Here is an 18,567-nt window from a genome sequence, read left to right as displayed (position 1 = left end):
CGCCGCCCCCCCCCCCCCCCCTGGTGGAGCGCGCTTCAATGTTTCAAGTTCAAAGAATAGTGGCATATTATTGTAACATTCACATTAATCAGTTTGTATGGATGCTAAAATTGTGTACCCTGTGGTAATGAGTAATACAGCTTTTAAGTTTGGTGAACCCTGTTACAAAACAAACTACTTTAGCATCAGAATTGTCATTCCCACAATGGTAGAAGTGAAAAATGGAGTGATAAATGTGTAAGATGCCTGAATTGGGTACTCGTCTGTAGAATGATTCGGCGGATGGACCGGGAAAGGTGGCAAGTTCCCGAATATTCATCGGCCGTGTTGTGTTTATGGGTAGAAGAACTAAAAGGTAGTTCCATGGCTGATGTTGGGAATTTGTTCCATTAGATGTTGCTTAATGTTAGGCGACTGCGACTTGGGCATTTTCTTGTAATCATTTTATCTTTGATGCCATTATCTGACGGCTGATAATTTAAGTTGAATTTATGCAACTGTAGGCTGAATGTGGAGAAGTTATGATTTGTGGAATAGGTAAATGAGGGGGCATTGATGTTTGGGTGGTTTTGAAAACTACTTTAGTTGATCAGTGGTGTTATGTCAAATGTTTTAATGATTCATGTAGGATGTCAAAAACCATATGCGTATGAGAACATATATGAACGCCAATTACTAACCATGATTTTCTTTATTATATGCGGGGTAAGAAATTAAAAGATGTTTAAATAATTGAACCGAGAATATTGGTGCTTTCTGAGAACGTTTCGTGAGTTGCTAAAAGTTGAATTATTATTAATTGATATATTTTTGATAGTTATGGACATGTAATTTTTGTTATGAAGAACGGAAGACTTTAGATGGCTCATTCACCTTCACCACATAAATGTAATTTTATTTAAGAGAAGCAAAAGGCAGCCTTATATGGTCCAGTTGGCCCAACTAAGCATAAGTAGGCCCATCAAATTTGGATTTTGGTCTTATTCTGGCCCAACATAGATAGATAGATAGAGAGAGCTATTGGTATTGGAGTTTTCCATGAATAAAAGCCCACTAAGCCGAAGCGCGCTTAAATGCTCCACACTCTCCACAGACTCACTGCACTATACTGCTTGTCCGAATCTCCACCAAGTCCACTCCGCCGCCGTTGGCTCACGCCGGTGATTAATTCTACTTTGGATTTAATTTCGTTCTAGGTATTTCCTGTACACTTTGTAGTTCTCAGTCGACCTTGTGGTTGTTGCGTTGACCAGTTTAGGATTTTCTGCCCGGGTTACCCGGCGCCCCGCCCGACTCTTTCTTCCTTTTCTCTTATGCTTCGTGATTCACGAGATCGTTCGCTTCTTAGCTTCTGTTTCTTTTCAATTTGTTTCAATCTCTAGATTGTTTCACATTATTATTTGTATTTAGTCTGTTCTGTAAGTTTATTTGTATTTTTTGGCTTTGCCATTTTTGTTTCTAATGCGAACTGGGTACAGACTGTGGCGGGTTTAAGGCGTTTATGGGTTTGCATGTTATATTGTTCATGTGAAGGGGTGTCTCATATAGCTGTTTATTAAAATCCCGCATATTTTAACATCTCAGTACATAAAATTTGTCGACTGCGTCAACCGTAAAGGGATGGCTCAATTGCATGCAATCTCTTCGTGTTCTTCCACCAATCTACTTTTCAATGGTTCTCAACGAGGTAGTATTAATTATACGTGAATGGAGCTGAGTGAATAAAATACTTTTCCTCCTTACATGCGGTTTTAATTTTAAGTCTGTTCGTAATTTCTTAAAAATGTAGATTCAGCTAGAGTCTATGGCAGAGTTCACTGCCCCAAGAAAACGGCTTCAGAACAAGAGGTATTCTATATTATTTCCTATTGAGTTAATTGATCTTTTATGAATGGTATTATGATGGGCTGAGTTGCTGATATTTTTTCATTCCTCTTGTTGCCAGCTAGGAGTGAAAGCCAGCGAGTTTCACGGTCTTGCGATCTCTCAAAACAGAGATCACTTTGGTCTTGCTCGTGGCAATCATGGTATCAGCCTCATAGGGCCACACACCTTGTTCTATTCATCTAATTACCTTTGTTTCTTGGTTGGTTTTGGTTTAATGTCTTGCGAAACTATGTAAAGTTCTTCTAAAGATCAGCATGAGTTGAGAGAGCGGATTTTTCTAGTTTTCTACACAATGGTTGCATGTGTTGAAGTAAATCGCTCTGATGAGACCCCAGTTTCTTTGTGCATGTGGATGATTCTTTCAAATGTATCATGTACATATGCTCTAAAGAACCAGTGCACATATGTAATTATAAGATATGTCTGACCTTTGTTATTCCTAATCTCCAATGAAATTCGATGCAGCTATCCAAGCAGTTTTGGCTAGTGATAAGGAGGCTGTGACTTCTACTGGTGTAGATGGAAAATTGCTGGGTAAGAAGTTGAACAAAGTGGTCCTGGCCTATAGTGGTGGTTTAGATACCTCTGTTATTGTACCCTGGCTTAGGTATGTCTGTGATTCTTTGACGGCCAATTCTTTCTTCTTTTTCACTTTAATGTATACGAAATCGCATAATGATAGTTCAATATTGTACACTAGAGGGTGCTTCTACTATTTGTATTGTTGTTTGAAGATGGATATATTATTTTGATTCCTTCTGTGCCATTTTTCTAATCATGGCTCATTCTTTTGCGTCATATATTCAATGCCTGTGCAATAGAACTCTCAAATCCACATAAATGAGTTGCTATCTTGGTCCTACTTTGAAGATTGAGGTATTGATACTTACTAAATTATTTGAAGAGAATTGGTAGAACAAAATATGTCCCTGAATTTGAAGACATCATATCACAGACACATTCTAAGCAAGATGGTTGTTAGCTTTATGCAACTCCATTCTTTTTTCTGTGCTAAGAGGCTTCAGGCATATGATTTACAAGTCGTATAACCCCATACTTGGGAACAAGTGTGTCTGTGCAAAATGCCTTGGTGAGTAGTGTTAGCTGGGTCAACTTTTATGATGACTTGGTTAATTTGAGTGTTTGTTATTATGCTCCTTGGTGATTAATTCCGGTGATGTCCTTATCTGTGAGCCCCCGAAGTTAAGAAGTCTGAGATTGTATACATCAAAGACAAGAATGACTATTAGAATAAAGAACTCTATTCTTATCATTAAACCGTTCTATCAGGATATCCGTAACTTAGTGACTGCAGCATCTTAGAATGCTTCTCCCAGCCTGAATACACATATTGTTTATGGTGTTTTATGTTCTTTTACCGTCTTGTGCATTGCAGGGAGAATTATGGATGCGAGGTTGTTTGCTTCACTGCAGATGTCGGCCAAGTATGCGAAAAATAAATCTACACGACTGCATCTCTTTAAGAAAAACGGATATTTGTATTGAAGTACTTTTTAAGTTAGATATGTTGCGTACAATTATTTGTCTTGACATCGAAAATAGATGTAGGGGAACAAACATTTAGGTAGTGATGGTTTGGATATAAATTAATGTCTTGTTTTTTATCAAATCCTATGAACTTTAGGGGCTACAAGAATTGGAAGGTTTGGAAGAAAAGGCCAAGGCTAGTGGGGCATGTCAGCTAGTGGTGAAGGATTTGAAGGAGGAGTTTGTGAGAGATTTTATCTTTCCTTGCTTGCAAGCTGGTGCAATCTATGAGAGAAAATACTTGCTTGGGACTTCAATGGCTCGTCCAGTTATTGCAAAGGTACAGTGTAAAGATTACATAAAAGGAAAAGTGGAATTTCTTCAACATCCTCCAGTTATTATCGGTAAATTAATCTGTATCTGGAAATCTTATTTAAACTCCACTTGTTTGGTTATGTGATGACGTTATATCTCTAAGTTCCGAATTGCCCCTGCTTCCTGCTTGTATCTATGTCTAACTCGATCAAGCTTAATGCCATTTATCTGTATGTGTACGCTTCCTTCTCAGGCATAATGTTTCCTGATGGAGATAAGTTTCAGCATTTGTCCTTACTTTTGTTGTTTACTCTATATATGAATAGCATAATCAAATGCATTGACAATACAGGCAATGGTTGATGTTGCCAAAGAGGTTGGAGCTGATGCTGTTTCTCACGGATGTACTGGGAAAGGAAATGATCAGGTTGGCTTCATGACTTCTCCGAATATGTGCGGATTCTCGTTTAAGCTTTGCACTTTCAGCAACTTCCATTTTACTTCGGAAACTATTGTGAGTCTGTTCTTTTGTTGCAGGTCCGCTTTGAGCTCACTTTCTTTGCCCTGAATCCTGAACTCAGTGTTGTTGCTCCTTGGAGGGAATGGGAAATTAGGGGAAGAGAAGACGCAATTGAATATGCTAAAAAGCATAATGTGCCGGTTCCAGTGACAAAGAAATCTATCTATAGCAGAGATAGGAATCTGTGGCATCTCAGTCATGAGGTAATTGGTGAATTCCCTGTGCTGGAAGCTTCTAAAGGATGTTAATATTGGTTGAAAGTATTATTCTTTTATTTTTTAAACGCACACACCAATACATTCACGCACACGCCCAGGTTCGAACACAACCTCTTTGTGACTTCCTGTAACCGTGACAAGGAAAATTCCTTGTCACCTATGTGTTATGATTTTTGTAGCATCAGATTTAAAAACTCACTATAATAAGCATGGAGTATGCATCGTCTGACAAGCTATTTTTCATGAGTTTTCTATTCAAACTTGTTATTTTATATTTCTGCATATAAATCCATATTCTAAACAATGTAGAATTGTATGGTTTTCAAGGGAAACTACCCAGAGAAGAGTTGGCATAGATGTGTAAGCCATAAGCTAAGTAAGCACGTAAGCTAATTGAGGATTCATTTATATAATTAACATATGCAAGAATCTGGATTTAGATTTTAAGTTTCTTTCTGCTGTGATCATGAGTTGCAAATTGTTCTTTCTCATGGATCTTTAATATTGATGGGCTTGGTGCAATCTGATATTAAAGGGGGATATATTGGAGGACCCAGGAAAAGAGCCAAAGGAAGACATGTACATGATGACTGTTGATCCAAAAGAGGCACCCGATCAACCTGAGTGAGTTGCTATTGCTGTTTGTAAACTCCTGTTCATTGAGTGTTTTCTCCTGTGCAATAGATCCCTTTTCATTTCATTGATCATTTATACTTCAGTGATTACTTCTCTTATCCTTCATGTACACAATATAGGTATGTAAAAGTTGGTATATATCAAGGTCTCCCTGTTTCAATTAATGGAAAAGATCTGTCTCCCGCATCTCTACTTGCTGAGTTAAATGACATTGGTGGGAAGCATGGCATTGGGCGTATAGATATGGTTGAGAATCGGCTTGTTGGCATGAAAAGTCGTGGGGTTTATGAAACTCCTGGAGGAACTATCCTCTTCACTGCAGTGCGTGAACTTGAGTCTCTAACCCTTGATCGTGAAACCATGCAAACTAAGGATTTTCTTGCCCTGAAGTATGCTGAGTTAGTATATGCTGGCCGGTGGTTTGATCCACTTCGTGACTCAATGGATGCTTTTATGAAGGAAGTTACAAAGACTACTACCGGATCGGTAACTTTAAAACTCTACAAAGGATCTGTCAGTGTAACAGGCAGGGAAAGCCTCTATAGTCTGTACAGGGAAGACATCTCATCATTTGAGAGTGGGGATATCTACAATCAAGCTGATGCTGCTGGTTTTATCCGCCTCTATGGATTGCCTATGAGGGTTCGAGCTATGCGTGAGAGAGGCCTCTGATGTGTTTAGAGATCTAAGATTGTCTATGTTCTGTAGTTGGATTGACTTGGCATGTGATGTTGGCATTCTCACCTTTCTGCCCACCGGTTACAAACTTAAGGTGATAAGGGCAACTTGACTTATGATAATTATTAGTGGGAATTATCTTGGTCTTTGGTTTGATGGTTGCCTTTCTTGATTTTGAATTATTTATTTCAACCAATAACATGGAAAATGAGAGATCTTTTACTTAATTGGGTGTGCTTGAGAAGAGAACCTCAATTGCGACATTTCCACTAGTTAATAGGTATAGCATGTGAAGATTGCAATCGATGGTCCAAGTACTTCACAACAATCATGAGGCAATTGAAAAGAAGTAGTTTAGGTAAAAAGCTCACAAGACTTGCGTTAAAATACAGAAGGATGTGGTAAAATTGACGCACTACACAATTCAGTGGCACAAATTATAATAATGTCATATGATATATGATTCAGTAAAGAACGGGCGGGCGCTCTCTCTATTTACAAGATTCACAATTCTTAGAATAGAAGAGTAGTGGTTCCTGTACTGGCTCCTTTAACTTCAAAATAATGGCACTCAAATCAAATAGGGTGTTCTTTAAAGTTGAATTGCAATAAGGTCACCTTTTGATTGCAGATCGGAACTTGTACCAAATTCAACAGTCAACAACAGCACCTGGTTTTGCCCATTCACAAGGACCCGATTCTATGTCCAAACACCACATGCCAGCAGAGATGCTGTCAACATTATAGGTGGTAGTATTGAAGAATTACCCAGAGATTTTCATCATTTATTGATGGATTTTTCTGGATTTGGACCCTGCCAATTTGAATCCTATAACCATGCGGTTGCCTTCCTTCAGATTAGCGGACTACTTGAACTGCAAGTAAGAAATGCTAAACTTCCTAGCTTCTTCACCTGTTAGGATTGAGGAAATAAGTTACTGTAATGGACTCTACCACCCATCAACCCGTTCTCATTTCTTCATCAGCAAAAAATTAATCATCAAGATGCTGCTATAATCCAATCACTGGACTATACCTTGCAGCATTCATAAACAGTAAGGATGACCGGATATATGCCAGGAATTGTCCCGGAAACGGTCTGCTTTTTAGATTACCAGTCAACTGTGCATTTGGATGCTACATTGACAGGTCAGGGAGTTCATGTGCTTCAGCGCAACTGAATACAGAGACCATTTCAATTGTATGTATAACCAATCCATCTGGCTTTATCTGATGGCTGATAATAGTATCATCTTGTACAAAATTATGGATCAACTCTACATGACTGGAAAACAATCACGGCTTTCACCGACTGCATTGGCAGATCTCCACCAGTTTTGGTTAGGATCACAATTTTATCATGATGAAGTTCCAACATTGCGGTCAAAATCTTATAGCAGCTTAAGGAAGCTCCTATTAGGTTGCTATGCACAATGCATGTCAAATGAAACTGATGTTTCAACTGGCCTATTTCTGTCTTGTTTCTCCTCTCATTTTTTTCATCATCACAACATCTTTCTCTCATTCTATTCTTGGCTGTGGGGTTTCAGTGTGGCATCTATAAAGTACTCTCAGCCTTGAGAGTGTAGATGATAAGGCAAGATACCGAAAGTCTGGGAGTCCGTAGGGACAGCTAAGAAGCTGCCAGGCTGTAAAAACTTGTCAGGATATGAATAACCAACCCATCAGGTTATCAAGTGACACGTGAATTATATTCAATCCAACTCCCAGCCTTCTGTTTTCTAGCATGCCATTTTTGGACCATATTCTCCAGCTGAATCACAGCACTCCGAACTCCATTTGCACCATATATCTTGGATAGGACTGAGTAAACTGCAGGGTGATCTTGTTCCAGTTTGCATATTCCATTTGCTGCAATCTCACCAACCTCCAGACAGGAATGTAAGCCACAGGCCCCAAGCAATGAACCCCAAACAACGACATCAGGCTCAAAAGGCATCCTTTTAATTAATTCTTCTGCCTTTTCCAGCTGACCTGCCTTACCATATAGATCTACCATGCACGAGTAATGTTCCATCTCTGCTTGCATTCCATACTTTGCTTGCATGGAGTTGAAAAGCTCCTCACCTTCTTTAACCATTCCTCCATGCCCGCATGCTGAGAGAGCATTGATAAATGAGATCTCATCAGGAACAATACCACTCTTCACCATCCTCTCAAACTCCTCCAATGCCCTAGATGCAAGTCCATGTCTTGCATAACCTCCAATAATCGAGTTCCATGATACCAAATTTTTTATCACCATGGACTGAAATACACAAAATGCTGCCTCTATATCCCCACATTTCCCATACATGTCAACAAGGGATGTTGCTAAAACCACATCTAGAGGAATACCAAATTTCAAGATGCACGCATGAACTTGATTGCCCATAACAAGAGAGGAACAACCTGCGCAAGCATCTAAAACACTTGAAAAAGTATAATGATTAGGACGTGTTCCAGAGTTCATCATCAAGAGAAACATATCCAGAGCCTCCGCAAACTTCTCACATTGCACACAACCTCTAATCATGGCAGTCCATGAGACCACATCCTTTTCACTTAGCCTATCAAAAACTGCTCTTGCTTCACTGACCATCTTATTCTTCATATACCCATTAATCATGATACTCCAAGAAAAAGCATTTCTCTCGGGCATCTCATCAAAAGCCCTCTTAGCCTCACTTATCAAACCAAATTCCATATAACCCAAGATCAACACATTACAGGGCACCACATCTTTCTCTAAGATCTCATCAAACACTCTATGAAAACAATGGCAATTACCTAAACCAATGTATCCCCTCATTAAGGCAGACCCTAGATAAATGTTGAGATTAAGCCCAAAATGGATCACAAGAGCATGCAACTGTGGAATTAAAACATCAAACTCCGTATCAAAAAATGCGCTCATAAGTACAGAAAAAGTGAGCTCATTCGGCCTCGAACCATGTTCGATCATTTGAAGGAAATACTGGTGAGCTTTCTGCGGGTTTTGTGCATCCCGAAAACCTGAAAGCATGGTGTTCCAAGAAACGACGTCTCTTTGAGGCATCTGATCGAACAGTTTCTGGGCTTCTGAAATTTGACGGGTTTTAAAGCAGCCGTTGATCAAGGAGTTCCATGAGACGACGTTTCTCGAGTGGGAATACTCATCAAACAACTTGCGGGCTCCAACGACATTGCCGTCGCGGAGGCATTCATTGATCCTGTGGTTTAAGTTGACGGTGGAAAGCGTGAAAATGTGGAGGGGAGAAGCCCGAAAGAGGGGCGCAAATGCGCGCGGCAGGGGCATTGACTGGGGCGAGAGAGAGAGAGAGAGAGCGGAATATGTTTGAAACAAAGCTCATATTCTAATAATCATAGGTTAAATACACTTTACATTTTACCCCATCAACTGTACCTTGGGACTTGGATCATATTCATCTTCATGGGCTGCGCCTGAATTAATAAAATATAACTGTAAATCACATATATTTGTTCTAATCAAGAAAGGGTGAAGTTGAGTATAAGGTAAAAAATATTAAACAATCTTTGTGCATCATATATGGAAACTTACGTCCATAAACTCTAATAGAAAATAAGAGAAGATGCCTAAAAAGTGAAAACCTTCTTCCTTCACATCACAATAATGCTTCTTCTCTCTAAACGTTTGCTCATGCCATTAATTACAAGGATTGAAGTTTAACTGAACTCAGCAAAGTAGTTATTACACCTACCATCATCACCTACTTGCTTTCTTTTACATCATAAATAAATATGTCAATATGGATACATAGATGCTCAATTATTCTCACATAAACGTCCTTCTGCAAAATGGCAATTACGTTCCCAGTTTTTTCTCAGCTGCAGCCTGCAGTGCCATTACAACTGTTATCAAACTCAAGGCAAGCCATTGCTGCAACTCAGTATACATATGACTATGGCTTGGCTGCTCTTAGTGTTTGATACAGCGCATCAATTTCCACCTGCATTATGGTTGGCCTGACTATTAGAACGAGTAATGTTGGTTGATCGCAATAGCAAACTGGAAAGGGGAAGTGGTTACCTTATAATTTTTGAGCAGCCTGTCTCGTCTCTTCTTCAGCGTTGCTGTCACCAATTCCTTTTCAGACAATTCAAAAAGCTTAGGCTCCACAATTACACCTTTTATGTGCTCGAATCCTTTCAGCTGCTTTCACCAAGAAAATGAATCAGTTAGAGGATGAAATCCATCTTTCTCAACAACAATTTCAAGAATGATGTATTGGACCTTGTTTCTCTCAGCAGTGGACTTCAGCTCAAGGAGGATGTGATCTTTGAGCTGGTCAAGGGAGCATAAATCCATAAAGGATCCTTTCTGTCCATTCTGCTGTGCCCATTTCTTGGTGTTCTCCTCATTCGGTACCACAACAGAAACCAGCATCGACTTGAAGCTGTCTCCATACACCCATATCTAAAAGGAATGACGGGAAAAACACAATTAGGGAAATAGTTACGGATTTGAAAATGCCAAATTCTTACGCATTATCATTATGTGATGCTTACATCTTCAACAATAGGAGTAATGCCGTAAACTTTTTCCAAATATTCAAGAGCAACATACTCTCCCTGAGACAGCTTAATAAGATTCTTCTTTCGATCAATGATTTTTACGACTCCGTTGGGTAACATCTCTCCAATGTCACCTGAGAATAGTGATGGTTGATTAAACATTCGGTTAATTATATTTTTCGTTATGTCGTATAATGGTCTAATATAAAATGAAGAGAACCTGTGTGAAACCATCCATCCTTAATGGCTTCTTGCGTCAACTCCGGGTTCTTGTAGTATCCTGCAAATGTTGTTTTCCCTCTAAGGCATATTTCACCACGAGGAGGATCTGCAAGCGGATCATAGCCCATCTCTGGGACTTCTTCTAGACAGATCTCATTATATACAAATGACGCACCAACTGTACCAATCATGCACATCTCATCTGGAAAGCCGATAGTGGACAATCCACAACTCTCCGTCAGTCCTGCACAAATAACTTTGCATAAGCTCGAAGTGTAATACACACCTGAACTGCAGGATGACGTCATACTAGATAGCTTTCCAATTAGAACAGTAAGACACTGTCCAATAGCACTTTCATGTGATTGTGATTCAAAGGAAAACATAACGTAGCAAGTAACAATATGGTCGAACTTTACACCATATAATTGCACAATGCTTGAAGAGCTTTTTTCATCTCCTCTTGCATTTTTGGCCTATTCTAAATGGCATTTGCTTGTCCATTTTGGAACATAAAGAGTTTATACCGTAGCCTTGCACTACAAAAGCACAGGAAGTAACTCGAAGGAACTCCTCCACCTCACTGCTTAATGGTGCACCACCAGAGACTATCAGACGTATTCTGCCACCCAACCTGTTCTTGACCTTAAGAAAAGCAAATAAAACATGTTAGACACCAGGTTGTTTTCAGCTTCCCATCAGGACGAGATGGGGCAATGTAGGATCAATAACCAAGTAGTGTTATTGGGAAGATCAAGAGCTGGTTATTTTGCCCTTTCTGGAAGCTTGGCCTAAGGCATGATGGCAGCATTCAAAATGTAAATCAAATCAAATGACAGAAGACAAAGGCAACCTTCCCGAAAGCAAGTAGATCTGCCAAAGGTGATGCATCTTTCTGTTTGTACCCTCGATTCATCCAGTAAAGTTTGCTGTATCATGAGATGCAAAGATATTAATTTCATCACATGTGTTCACTTTCATACTTGTGCAAGGAGAAAATAGACTTATTGAAGACCAAGAATCCTAATAATAGACAAGTTACTACTATTTGTAAAGCATGTGGAAAATTTTTCTCCTCCTCCAGTTGAGTTCTTCAAGTGCTTTTAAGACTCCTGGAGAACAGATGAGAGCAACCATTAAACACCATTAGGCATATTGGTGCAAATAAATGAGCAGAAGCAAATATCTATGCCTTCATGAACTCGCTCAAAAACTCGAGGTACTCCTGCCAAAAATGTCGGCTTCAACTCCATCAGATCATCCCTTATTTCATTGATATCCTTCAACAGGAAGCAGAAGAAAGATGATCAGATATCAATGAATCGGCCACCAGAAATCAGGGCCTGAAAACTCTATTTGCTACTCCTTAGCCTTTAGAAATCAATTGTGGGAAACAAGAATTTCACATATCTTATTGTTTCAGATACAAAAGATGAATAAGTCAGAATGTCTTTTCCTACAAAATTACCATCCCTCTCTGACATCATGCTTGAGTTTTGAGCAACATTGATTTTTCACTTTTGTTTTTCCTTTTATTATAAAAGATTCTAGCTTTTGTTTCATTTGAGCATGGAATTAGGTTGGTTGCATTTTGCTGAATATATCTCCTAATATTTAATTTGTCTGCCAGCTAGCATTCACACCTATTGTCAAGAACGGATGCATCTGGTTGACAAAAGATTCATTTTCTCATGGCAATATGAGTGCAAATGAAATTAAGTTCTAGTAACTTACCCCATGGTAGTAGCCAACGGAAGCACCCTTGTGGAAGAAATATTCTTCAATCATACGATCGAGAATGTGAGCTAGGGGTAGGAACGATATGTACACATCATCCACTGTCATCTGTCAAGGGTCCAGACAGTAAGTAGTTCAATAACAGGTTAAAGAAAATAAAATTCCTCCTGCAGAACTTATAAGACTTCAATATTTATCACCCAGAATTCAGAAAAAACATATATGGTATCACGAATTATACAGCTGCCTCAACAGGTGATATCACTTTTGGAACTACTGAAGCTCACATGATAAAATCTTACAGAAAGTGGAGAAGGAGATTAACAAACCAGAAAAAAGAAAACTGTAATGAGTACAATGCTAGAAAATCAGACTACATTAAGAAGTTGCACTAACCTTATCTTCAAATTGATCCATGAAAAGATCCACACCTCTTATGTTCGTTGAAATGTTTTCATGGGTTAATATGACACCTTTAGGAGCACCACTGGTGCCACTAGTGTACATTATTGTGCAAATGCTAGATGGTTCTGGCGGTGAAATCTCAACTGGATTTTCTCTCCCCTGACACAAAGGAAGAGCAGATGCTAAGAAGCAAAATTATGCTCAGACCTAACGAAGTATTGAAAGATACTAATTAGCAAGGACAAACATATTTTCACTTCAAACAGTACTCGTGGTCACTAGAATATTCAATTGCAGCAACAAGGTAAAGGAGATGATAAATGGGTTAAAAGAAATTTACCATATTAAGGAATTCAGTCCAAGAACATGTCTTTATGCCAATACTGGCAGCCTTACCCTGCTGTTCCTCTGTTAATGAAGTGAAGCAAACAATCACTGCAACCAAAACAGAACTTGGTGAAAAGGTTTTCAGCAGGTACAAGTAATTCAGATTTACACTCACATTTTAGCCTTCGTGCATGAGTGCATTCAGGATTCAAAAGCTGCAATCAGGATTTGTTTAGAGTCAAGAACCCATTCCGAGAACGTAAACATAGGACTGATGCTGATAAACCAACATGAAAATACAGAATAAGTTTGTGATGCTCACTTCTTTCACTTTCTTATCTTGAACAAAAACAACATCAATCTCAGCATGATCTAATATGTAGTCAACTGCTCCCGTGCCTGCCATAACGAAAATCAGCAAGGTCATTTAATTTTTGAAGTTGCAGTTGAAAAATTATCCCAACTACTCGGGATCTTCTTATTCAGACCATATATATGGTAAAACTTTTGTATTGTCTCCAAAAAAGCCAAGAATTGACGAGAAATTGATGTTGAGAAACTTTTGGCAAACCATTTCATTTAGCAACGTCTTTCTCATTAATCTCCAGTAACTCAGGCACAAAAAATTGGAAACCATTCAGGTAATGCTGGTTTTTTATATTTATTCTAGAAAATTTTGAACTCACACATACTATAACTGAGAAAGATTAGCCCTGCTAAGGCACAAATAAGAGAGAGCTCAATCATTCCACATCAACACCAAGAATCCTATAGGTTGAATACAGAAATTCTAAAAACCATGCAAAAGAATGTAATCAATTAATCTGAAGTTACTTCCAAGAAAAGCAAGATGTTTACCAAGGGTATCATATAGAGGGACACAAATTAGGCTGTGGGCGTTGCAGGCCTGACAAGTTGATGTTAACACTTCAACAATTGAGATGAGGGAGAAAAAAAGAAAAAGAAACAGACATAAAAACCATTGGCGGAAAAAATTGAGGAAATCATTCCTAAACCGACCTCCATCGCCACAATCCACTGAGGACAATTGGAGCTGTAAATTCCAACTCGAGCACCCTATGATAAATAAGACAATTGATGAGTTCCATTAAAAAGGATATGGAGTTTATTTGATAATCCATTCAGTATCCATACTAATGCTTTATATGCATTTTCTTACAGGTTCAGAACCATGAGCACGCAAGGCAGAACCAGCATGCAGAGTTTCTTCGTACACTTCCTTGTAACTTTTCCATACATAAGGTCCCCACTGAAGGTGAAAGATTGAATCAGGATTTTCAACACAAATTTAGCCAAACTAATATACAAAAATACGACTGTCTAGTAGATTATATAATAGCAGTAGAATTAAAAATAGTGTTAACTTTATACCTTCCCGTTTACCAGCTCTCGCCATCCCAGCATCCTATTCCCAGAATGTTTCTCCGCTGATGCTCTGCACATGAAAACTTTGGTTTTGCTAATGAACTGGAAAGATAATCCTCTAAACAAAGTTCTTGATTGCAGAAAGACCTGCTAACAAGCTAGTGAAGTTTTAAGGAGTATAAACTTGCAAGACTATATTTGCTTTAAAATTTTAACTTTGCTAAGTATGCTACCAAGATCACCTGAAAATTTCCCAAGCAGTGGATAAATTAGGATCAACAGGTGGATAAGCATTTCCGGCCAGTAGATTCCGATAAACAGGACCGACTGATGGTTTCCCATCTCTGCCTTTCTTTCCTTCTTCTACCTTCACAGCAAATTTCTTCATTTTCTGCAGAAATTTCTCAAAGAATGCCTAAGCATAAGAGAAATGGTGCGGTGTAGAAGTCTACTAATTCAGAAAAAAAAAAGAAAAGAAAAAGAAACAGCAGACATAAGCAACAACAAGAAGTCTACTATTCCAGACGAAAAAATTCGATGTAAGCAAAAATTACGGTCATGGAAGAAACCGAAAGAAAGAACGTCACTGTTGACCCACCACCATAAATGGGGGCAGGACTACAGCCTTATTCTTAGTTGATCATAAATGCAGTTGGCTGACTTGTTATAATTAGCTGGGAAATTAAAATCAAAGAAAACTGGCCAACCAGAAAAGTTGATGCATGCTGAAATTTAACCATGACCTTTTCAAGATACAGTATTGGTACACCTGTCCGATTGTATTTGTGTGCCAAAATTAGTGTTAGGGGCTTGATGGTTAAGATGAAAAAGGATAGACGATCAAGTTTTACATACAAACCTGAGTTACGTGCAGCAAGAAGAAAGAAATCATAGAAGATATACATACATAGTGTTAGTATTCTTCGCAAAAACTACTAAAATGGCAGCACCAAAGAGTATCATAATCAGAAGTTTTCTTGGCAACTAAAAGAATTTCAAAGTAGAAGGAGAAGTTTTTGGCATCATCTCCAGAGAGAGAGAGAGTATCAATTAATGAAAAAGGAAACAGAAAAGATGGTGAGAAACCATGTGAAGATTCCAGTTTAGAAAAGAACTTACAGAGGAAAGCAGGTGTAAGGCAGCTTTGGTGATGAAGGTGGTGGAGAGGGAGAGGGTGAGAGGCCTTTAATACGCTGGGTGAGCAGAAACTCATAGCAAGTAAAAGCATATGTAAAGAATGATGGGGCAGTTGGAAATAGGTTGATTATTGGCAATAGGAGGCGAGACTCCAGAGATAGACTCTACCAATCATTCAATGCGCCACACCTTACAGCTGAGCTAAGGAATTTTAATCATCTTCCTTCAACTCATAAAAACTTTTAACAATTTTAGAGCCACAATTCAGTAGTCAAAGCTCAAACGTTCTAAGTTTCACATACGAAACTGATTACTCAAACTATTTTCTGTTAGCAATTTATACTTTTACTAATTAAAATTACTTTCGTAATGCCTTAAAATCTGAATATTATTTTATAGCTATAGAATTCTGAACTATCTGTCTTTATCATTAAGATTATGTATATGCTTTAAAATTAAAAGTTTAATGTTATCTCAACTGTTGCAAGATTTTTGTGGCCCCGCACGACTTTGTTCTTTTCTGGCACTAGTGAGACAGGACAGCACGAGATTTTTCTTCCTTGTAGTATCTTGGAGATATTACTTTCTTCAAGAATCTCTGGTACCCAATCGAGGAACAAGCGGGTTTTGTTAGAGATAGTTGTCAAAGGCACCCAAGAGGATTCAAGTAATATGTTTGTGGGGTATGGGGGGAAGGCATTAACAGGGCAGAGCCTAATAGCCTAATAGAGCTAATTTCGTTCACCACCCGTGGCCGTCTCTAATTAAAGGGACTGACGCTGACTATACCTATACTTATGCTACTATACCAACTAATATAAGGATCACTACATTCAAGCAAAATTTAAAAAATAATATAAGTTAATGGTGTGTTTACCGTGTTCAATATAAGGAATCAAGTCTGATACAAAACACTTTTAGCCCTATATAACTCAACCCATAAAAAATAATGGGTTGAAGCTCCACCGACGTGAGCTCAATGTTGATTATGTGAGTAAAAAATGCTCATCCGCAACATTAATGAAATTTCCAAGTAGAACAAGTAATTTCCTTTTAGGACATTATCAAGACAACTACCCGTCAACCACCACGTTAACGAATTTACTCTCACATGAAAGGAAATGCAATAGCAATACTGGTGAGTCCTCAGTAATGACATGACTTAAGAAGGAGAGGAGGACAGGTCCAAACTTTGAAGGGGTCTGTGTAATGTTAGGTGGACCAATTTAATGAGCAGCCCCTCCTCCTCTGTATTTATTCTATTTCATAACCATTTGATCCAGCAACCAAATCACGTCCATGAAGAATTTGCCCTGCTGTAAGCAATGGTTATGGGAAAGGCATTGCCATTGGTGTTATCAATTACAATAATGTTAGTAAGTGAACCAAATTCACAATAACATGCAGCTGATAGTTTGACGTTCAGAATAATGCCCAACTGTTGAAGTCGGTCATTACAAGAAGATGGAACTGAGTGCTGCTCCAGAATACGCACAATCGTTGAGAACAGAGCACAAAGCCTTGTTATCTTGTTGCACCCACAAAACAGAAACAGATGCATCATGAAAATCCCATGTCTGGAGTGGGACCACAATAGCTCTTCATATATTATTTTCTTCATTCTGTGTGATGCGTGCGTGCAGACGCAATCAACTTGTGATTAACTCTACAACAACTGAAACTTAAACTAACTCATACCAACAACAACATTAATAAACTAGTCGAAATTTGAAACAACTAACCACAAGTAGGAAAATGTTAACATCCTAAACTCTACTTGTTTCTTTTTATCATTTTAAAAAAAAAATTGATAAACTAATAGTACGTACATCTCCCATAGAACAGCCAATTAGTCCCACAGTTTTCTCTACGTATTTAACAATTACAGTATATTTTGATTATTTCAGAATGGATACACAGTGAAAACTCTCATTAATGAAGAAAGCAAATTAAAAAAAAGGCTAAGAACAGTAAAGTGGACAACTAGCGTTAACGTGTCAAGTAATGCATGCTTAAACCCCATGAGCAAGTATCAAGCTTCCCATCTCTTTGTTATTAGTAGACAGAAGGAACAAAAGTCGACATAAGTTGTTTCAGGTGGAGATGGGGGACAGTTGTAGAGGATCATTATCTTTGACATCATGTTTAAAAGGAGGGGCCCACTGCCTATGCTGGAACAGTCGAGGAGGTAGCGGGAGAAGACGGAGTCAACCATCAAAGCACACCAGTAAAAATGATGCCTTCCCAAGTCCCAACAGCGAAGGCGTGAACATCCTCGCTGACGTGGGAAAGGCCGGACGAGGATGATGTGATGGTGTTTTTATGGTCGGAGGGGGAGAGGCTTCTTGGAAGTCTAGCTGGAGAGTTGGCGGATAACCCCCACGTGCACCTCAAAGCTCACTTCTACTTGTGCGCCTATATCAAAGGGATTGTCTGTGGGAGAGGAATAGGAGTCATCATTTTCTTCCCCGCTTAAATTAGAGGCGAAGAGAGAATGTGAATATAGTAATAGATTGGGGGGGGTCTCCTACTTTTACTTCTACTTTGAGAGTGAAGAAGCAGTTCCAAATGGGATTTGGTTTGGACTCTGGATAGCGTCTGAGGGCTTCCATATCCATATGAATAAGAACCAGAGGCCAATCCTCACCATAGTTTCCGATTTTGATTTATAAAAACGGATCTGAAACATCTCCTACAAAAGAGAAAGCTGACTCGCATCATTGTTTCTAGTAACTGGCTGGGGAGGACTTCAAAGATCAGAGTCTTATATCAGCCAGTATTAGTACCTTATTTTTCATCACATTTATGTATGCGTAATAGAACAAACATTCACATGACTCACTGCAAGATGATCTTACTACTATGAGCTGAGCAGCCAGTCAGCAGTTGCATTACGTTATTGCTGAATGCAAACAACAGTAAATTTTCATTGAGATGCAAACATAAGGAACTTGCAACATAGTGCCTCACCACAAGCTGCTGTTAAAAGGAACTTGATAGAGCACAAACTAATGCACTGCTGTTGCCCTGCTCGTTACTGAAACAGCAACCCAATATCAACCCCCCCCCCCCCCC

The 18,567-nt window shown here is 38.8% G+C and overlaps 4 protein-coding genes across 5 annotated transcripts in view; 2 read left to right on the top strand and 2 right to left on the bottom strand.

Moving 5' to 3' along the window:
- LOC105163024 (probable pre-mRNA-splicing factor ATP-dependent RNA helicase DEAH2) overlaps window positions 1-369 on the top strand; it is a 5,147-nt gene extending 4,778 nt beyond the window's left edge. Inside the window, exon 8 of the mRNA XM_011081225.2 lies at window positions 22-369. The gene's annotated coding sequence lies outside the window, so the exon portion shown is untranslated. The remainder of the gene's footprint in view (window positions 1-21) is intronic.
- Window positions 1,040-5,896, top strand: LOC105163023 (argininosuccinate synthase, chloroplastic-like). Of its 2 annotated transcripts, none has more exons than XM_011081224.2 (11): window positions 1,040-1,196; window positions 1,585-1,687; window positions 1,790-1,848; window positions 1,946-2,027; window positions 2,353-2,494; window positions 3,284-3,332; window positions 3,533-3,715; window positions 4,043-4,117; window positions 4,228-4,413; window positions 4,964-5,052; window positions 5,184-5,896. In XM_011081224.2, exons 2-11 carry the CDS (start codon window positions 1,621-1,623, stop codon window positions 5,734-5,736), a joined length of 1,485 nt encoding a protein of 494 aa, XP_011079526.1. In that variant the 5' UTR covers window positions 1,040-1,196; window positions 1,585-1,620; the 3' UTR covers window positions 5,737-5,896. The 2 variants fall into 2 exon arrangements, with proteins under 2 accessions (XP_011079526.1, XP_011079525.1); XM_011081223.2 differs by having other exon boundaries at window positions 1,044-1,160.
- Window positions 6,377-9,162, bottom strand: LOC105163020 (pentatricopeptide repeat-containing protein At1g09410-like). The gene has a single exon (XM_020695174.1). It carries the CDS (start codon window positions 9,038-9,040, stop codon window positions 7,436-7,438), a length of 1,605 nt encoding a protein of 534 aa, XP_020550833.1. The 5' UTR covers window positions 9,041-9,162; the 3' UTR covers window positions 6,377-7,435.
- LOC105163021 (long chain acyl-CoA synthetase 1) lies at window positions 9,346-15,632 on the bottom strand (the record flags this gene model as incomplete). The annotated part of the gene is given in 20 exon segments (XM_011081222.2): window positions 9,346-9,713; window positions 9,794-9,916; window positions 9,998-10,180; window positions 10,273-10,412; window positions 10,499-10,744; window positions 11,028-11,145; window positions 11,354-11,429; window positions 11,546-11,612; window positions 11,693-11,780; window positions 12,235-12,345; window positions 12,634-12,801; window positions 12,983-13,077; window positions 13,145-13,184; window positions 13,292-13,368; window positions 13,828-13,876; window positions 13,990-14,046; window positions 14,150-14,239; window positions 14,362-14,425; window positions 14,598-14,746; window positions 15,475-15,632. Coding segments are annotated over 19 exon segments (1,986 nt in total). The 3' UTR covers window positions 9,346-9,665.

The sequence above is a fragment of the Sesamum indicum genome, linkage group LG6, assembly GCF_000512975.1.
Source record: "Sesamum indicum cultivar Zhongzhi No. 13 linkage group LG6, S_indicum_v1.0, whole genome shotgun sequence".
NCBI classification, from domain to species: Eukaryota; Viridiplantae; Streptophyta; class Magnoliopsida; order Lamiales; family Pedaliaceae; genus Sesamum; species Sesamum indicum.
The sequence above is the reverse complement of the archived record's forward strand: the minus strand, read 5'-3'. Positions and strand labels throughout refer to the sequence as shown.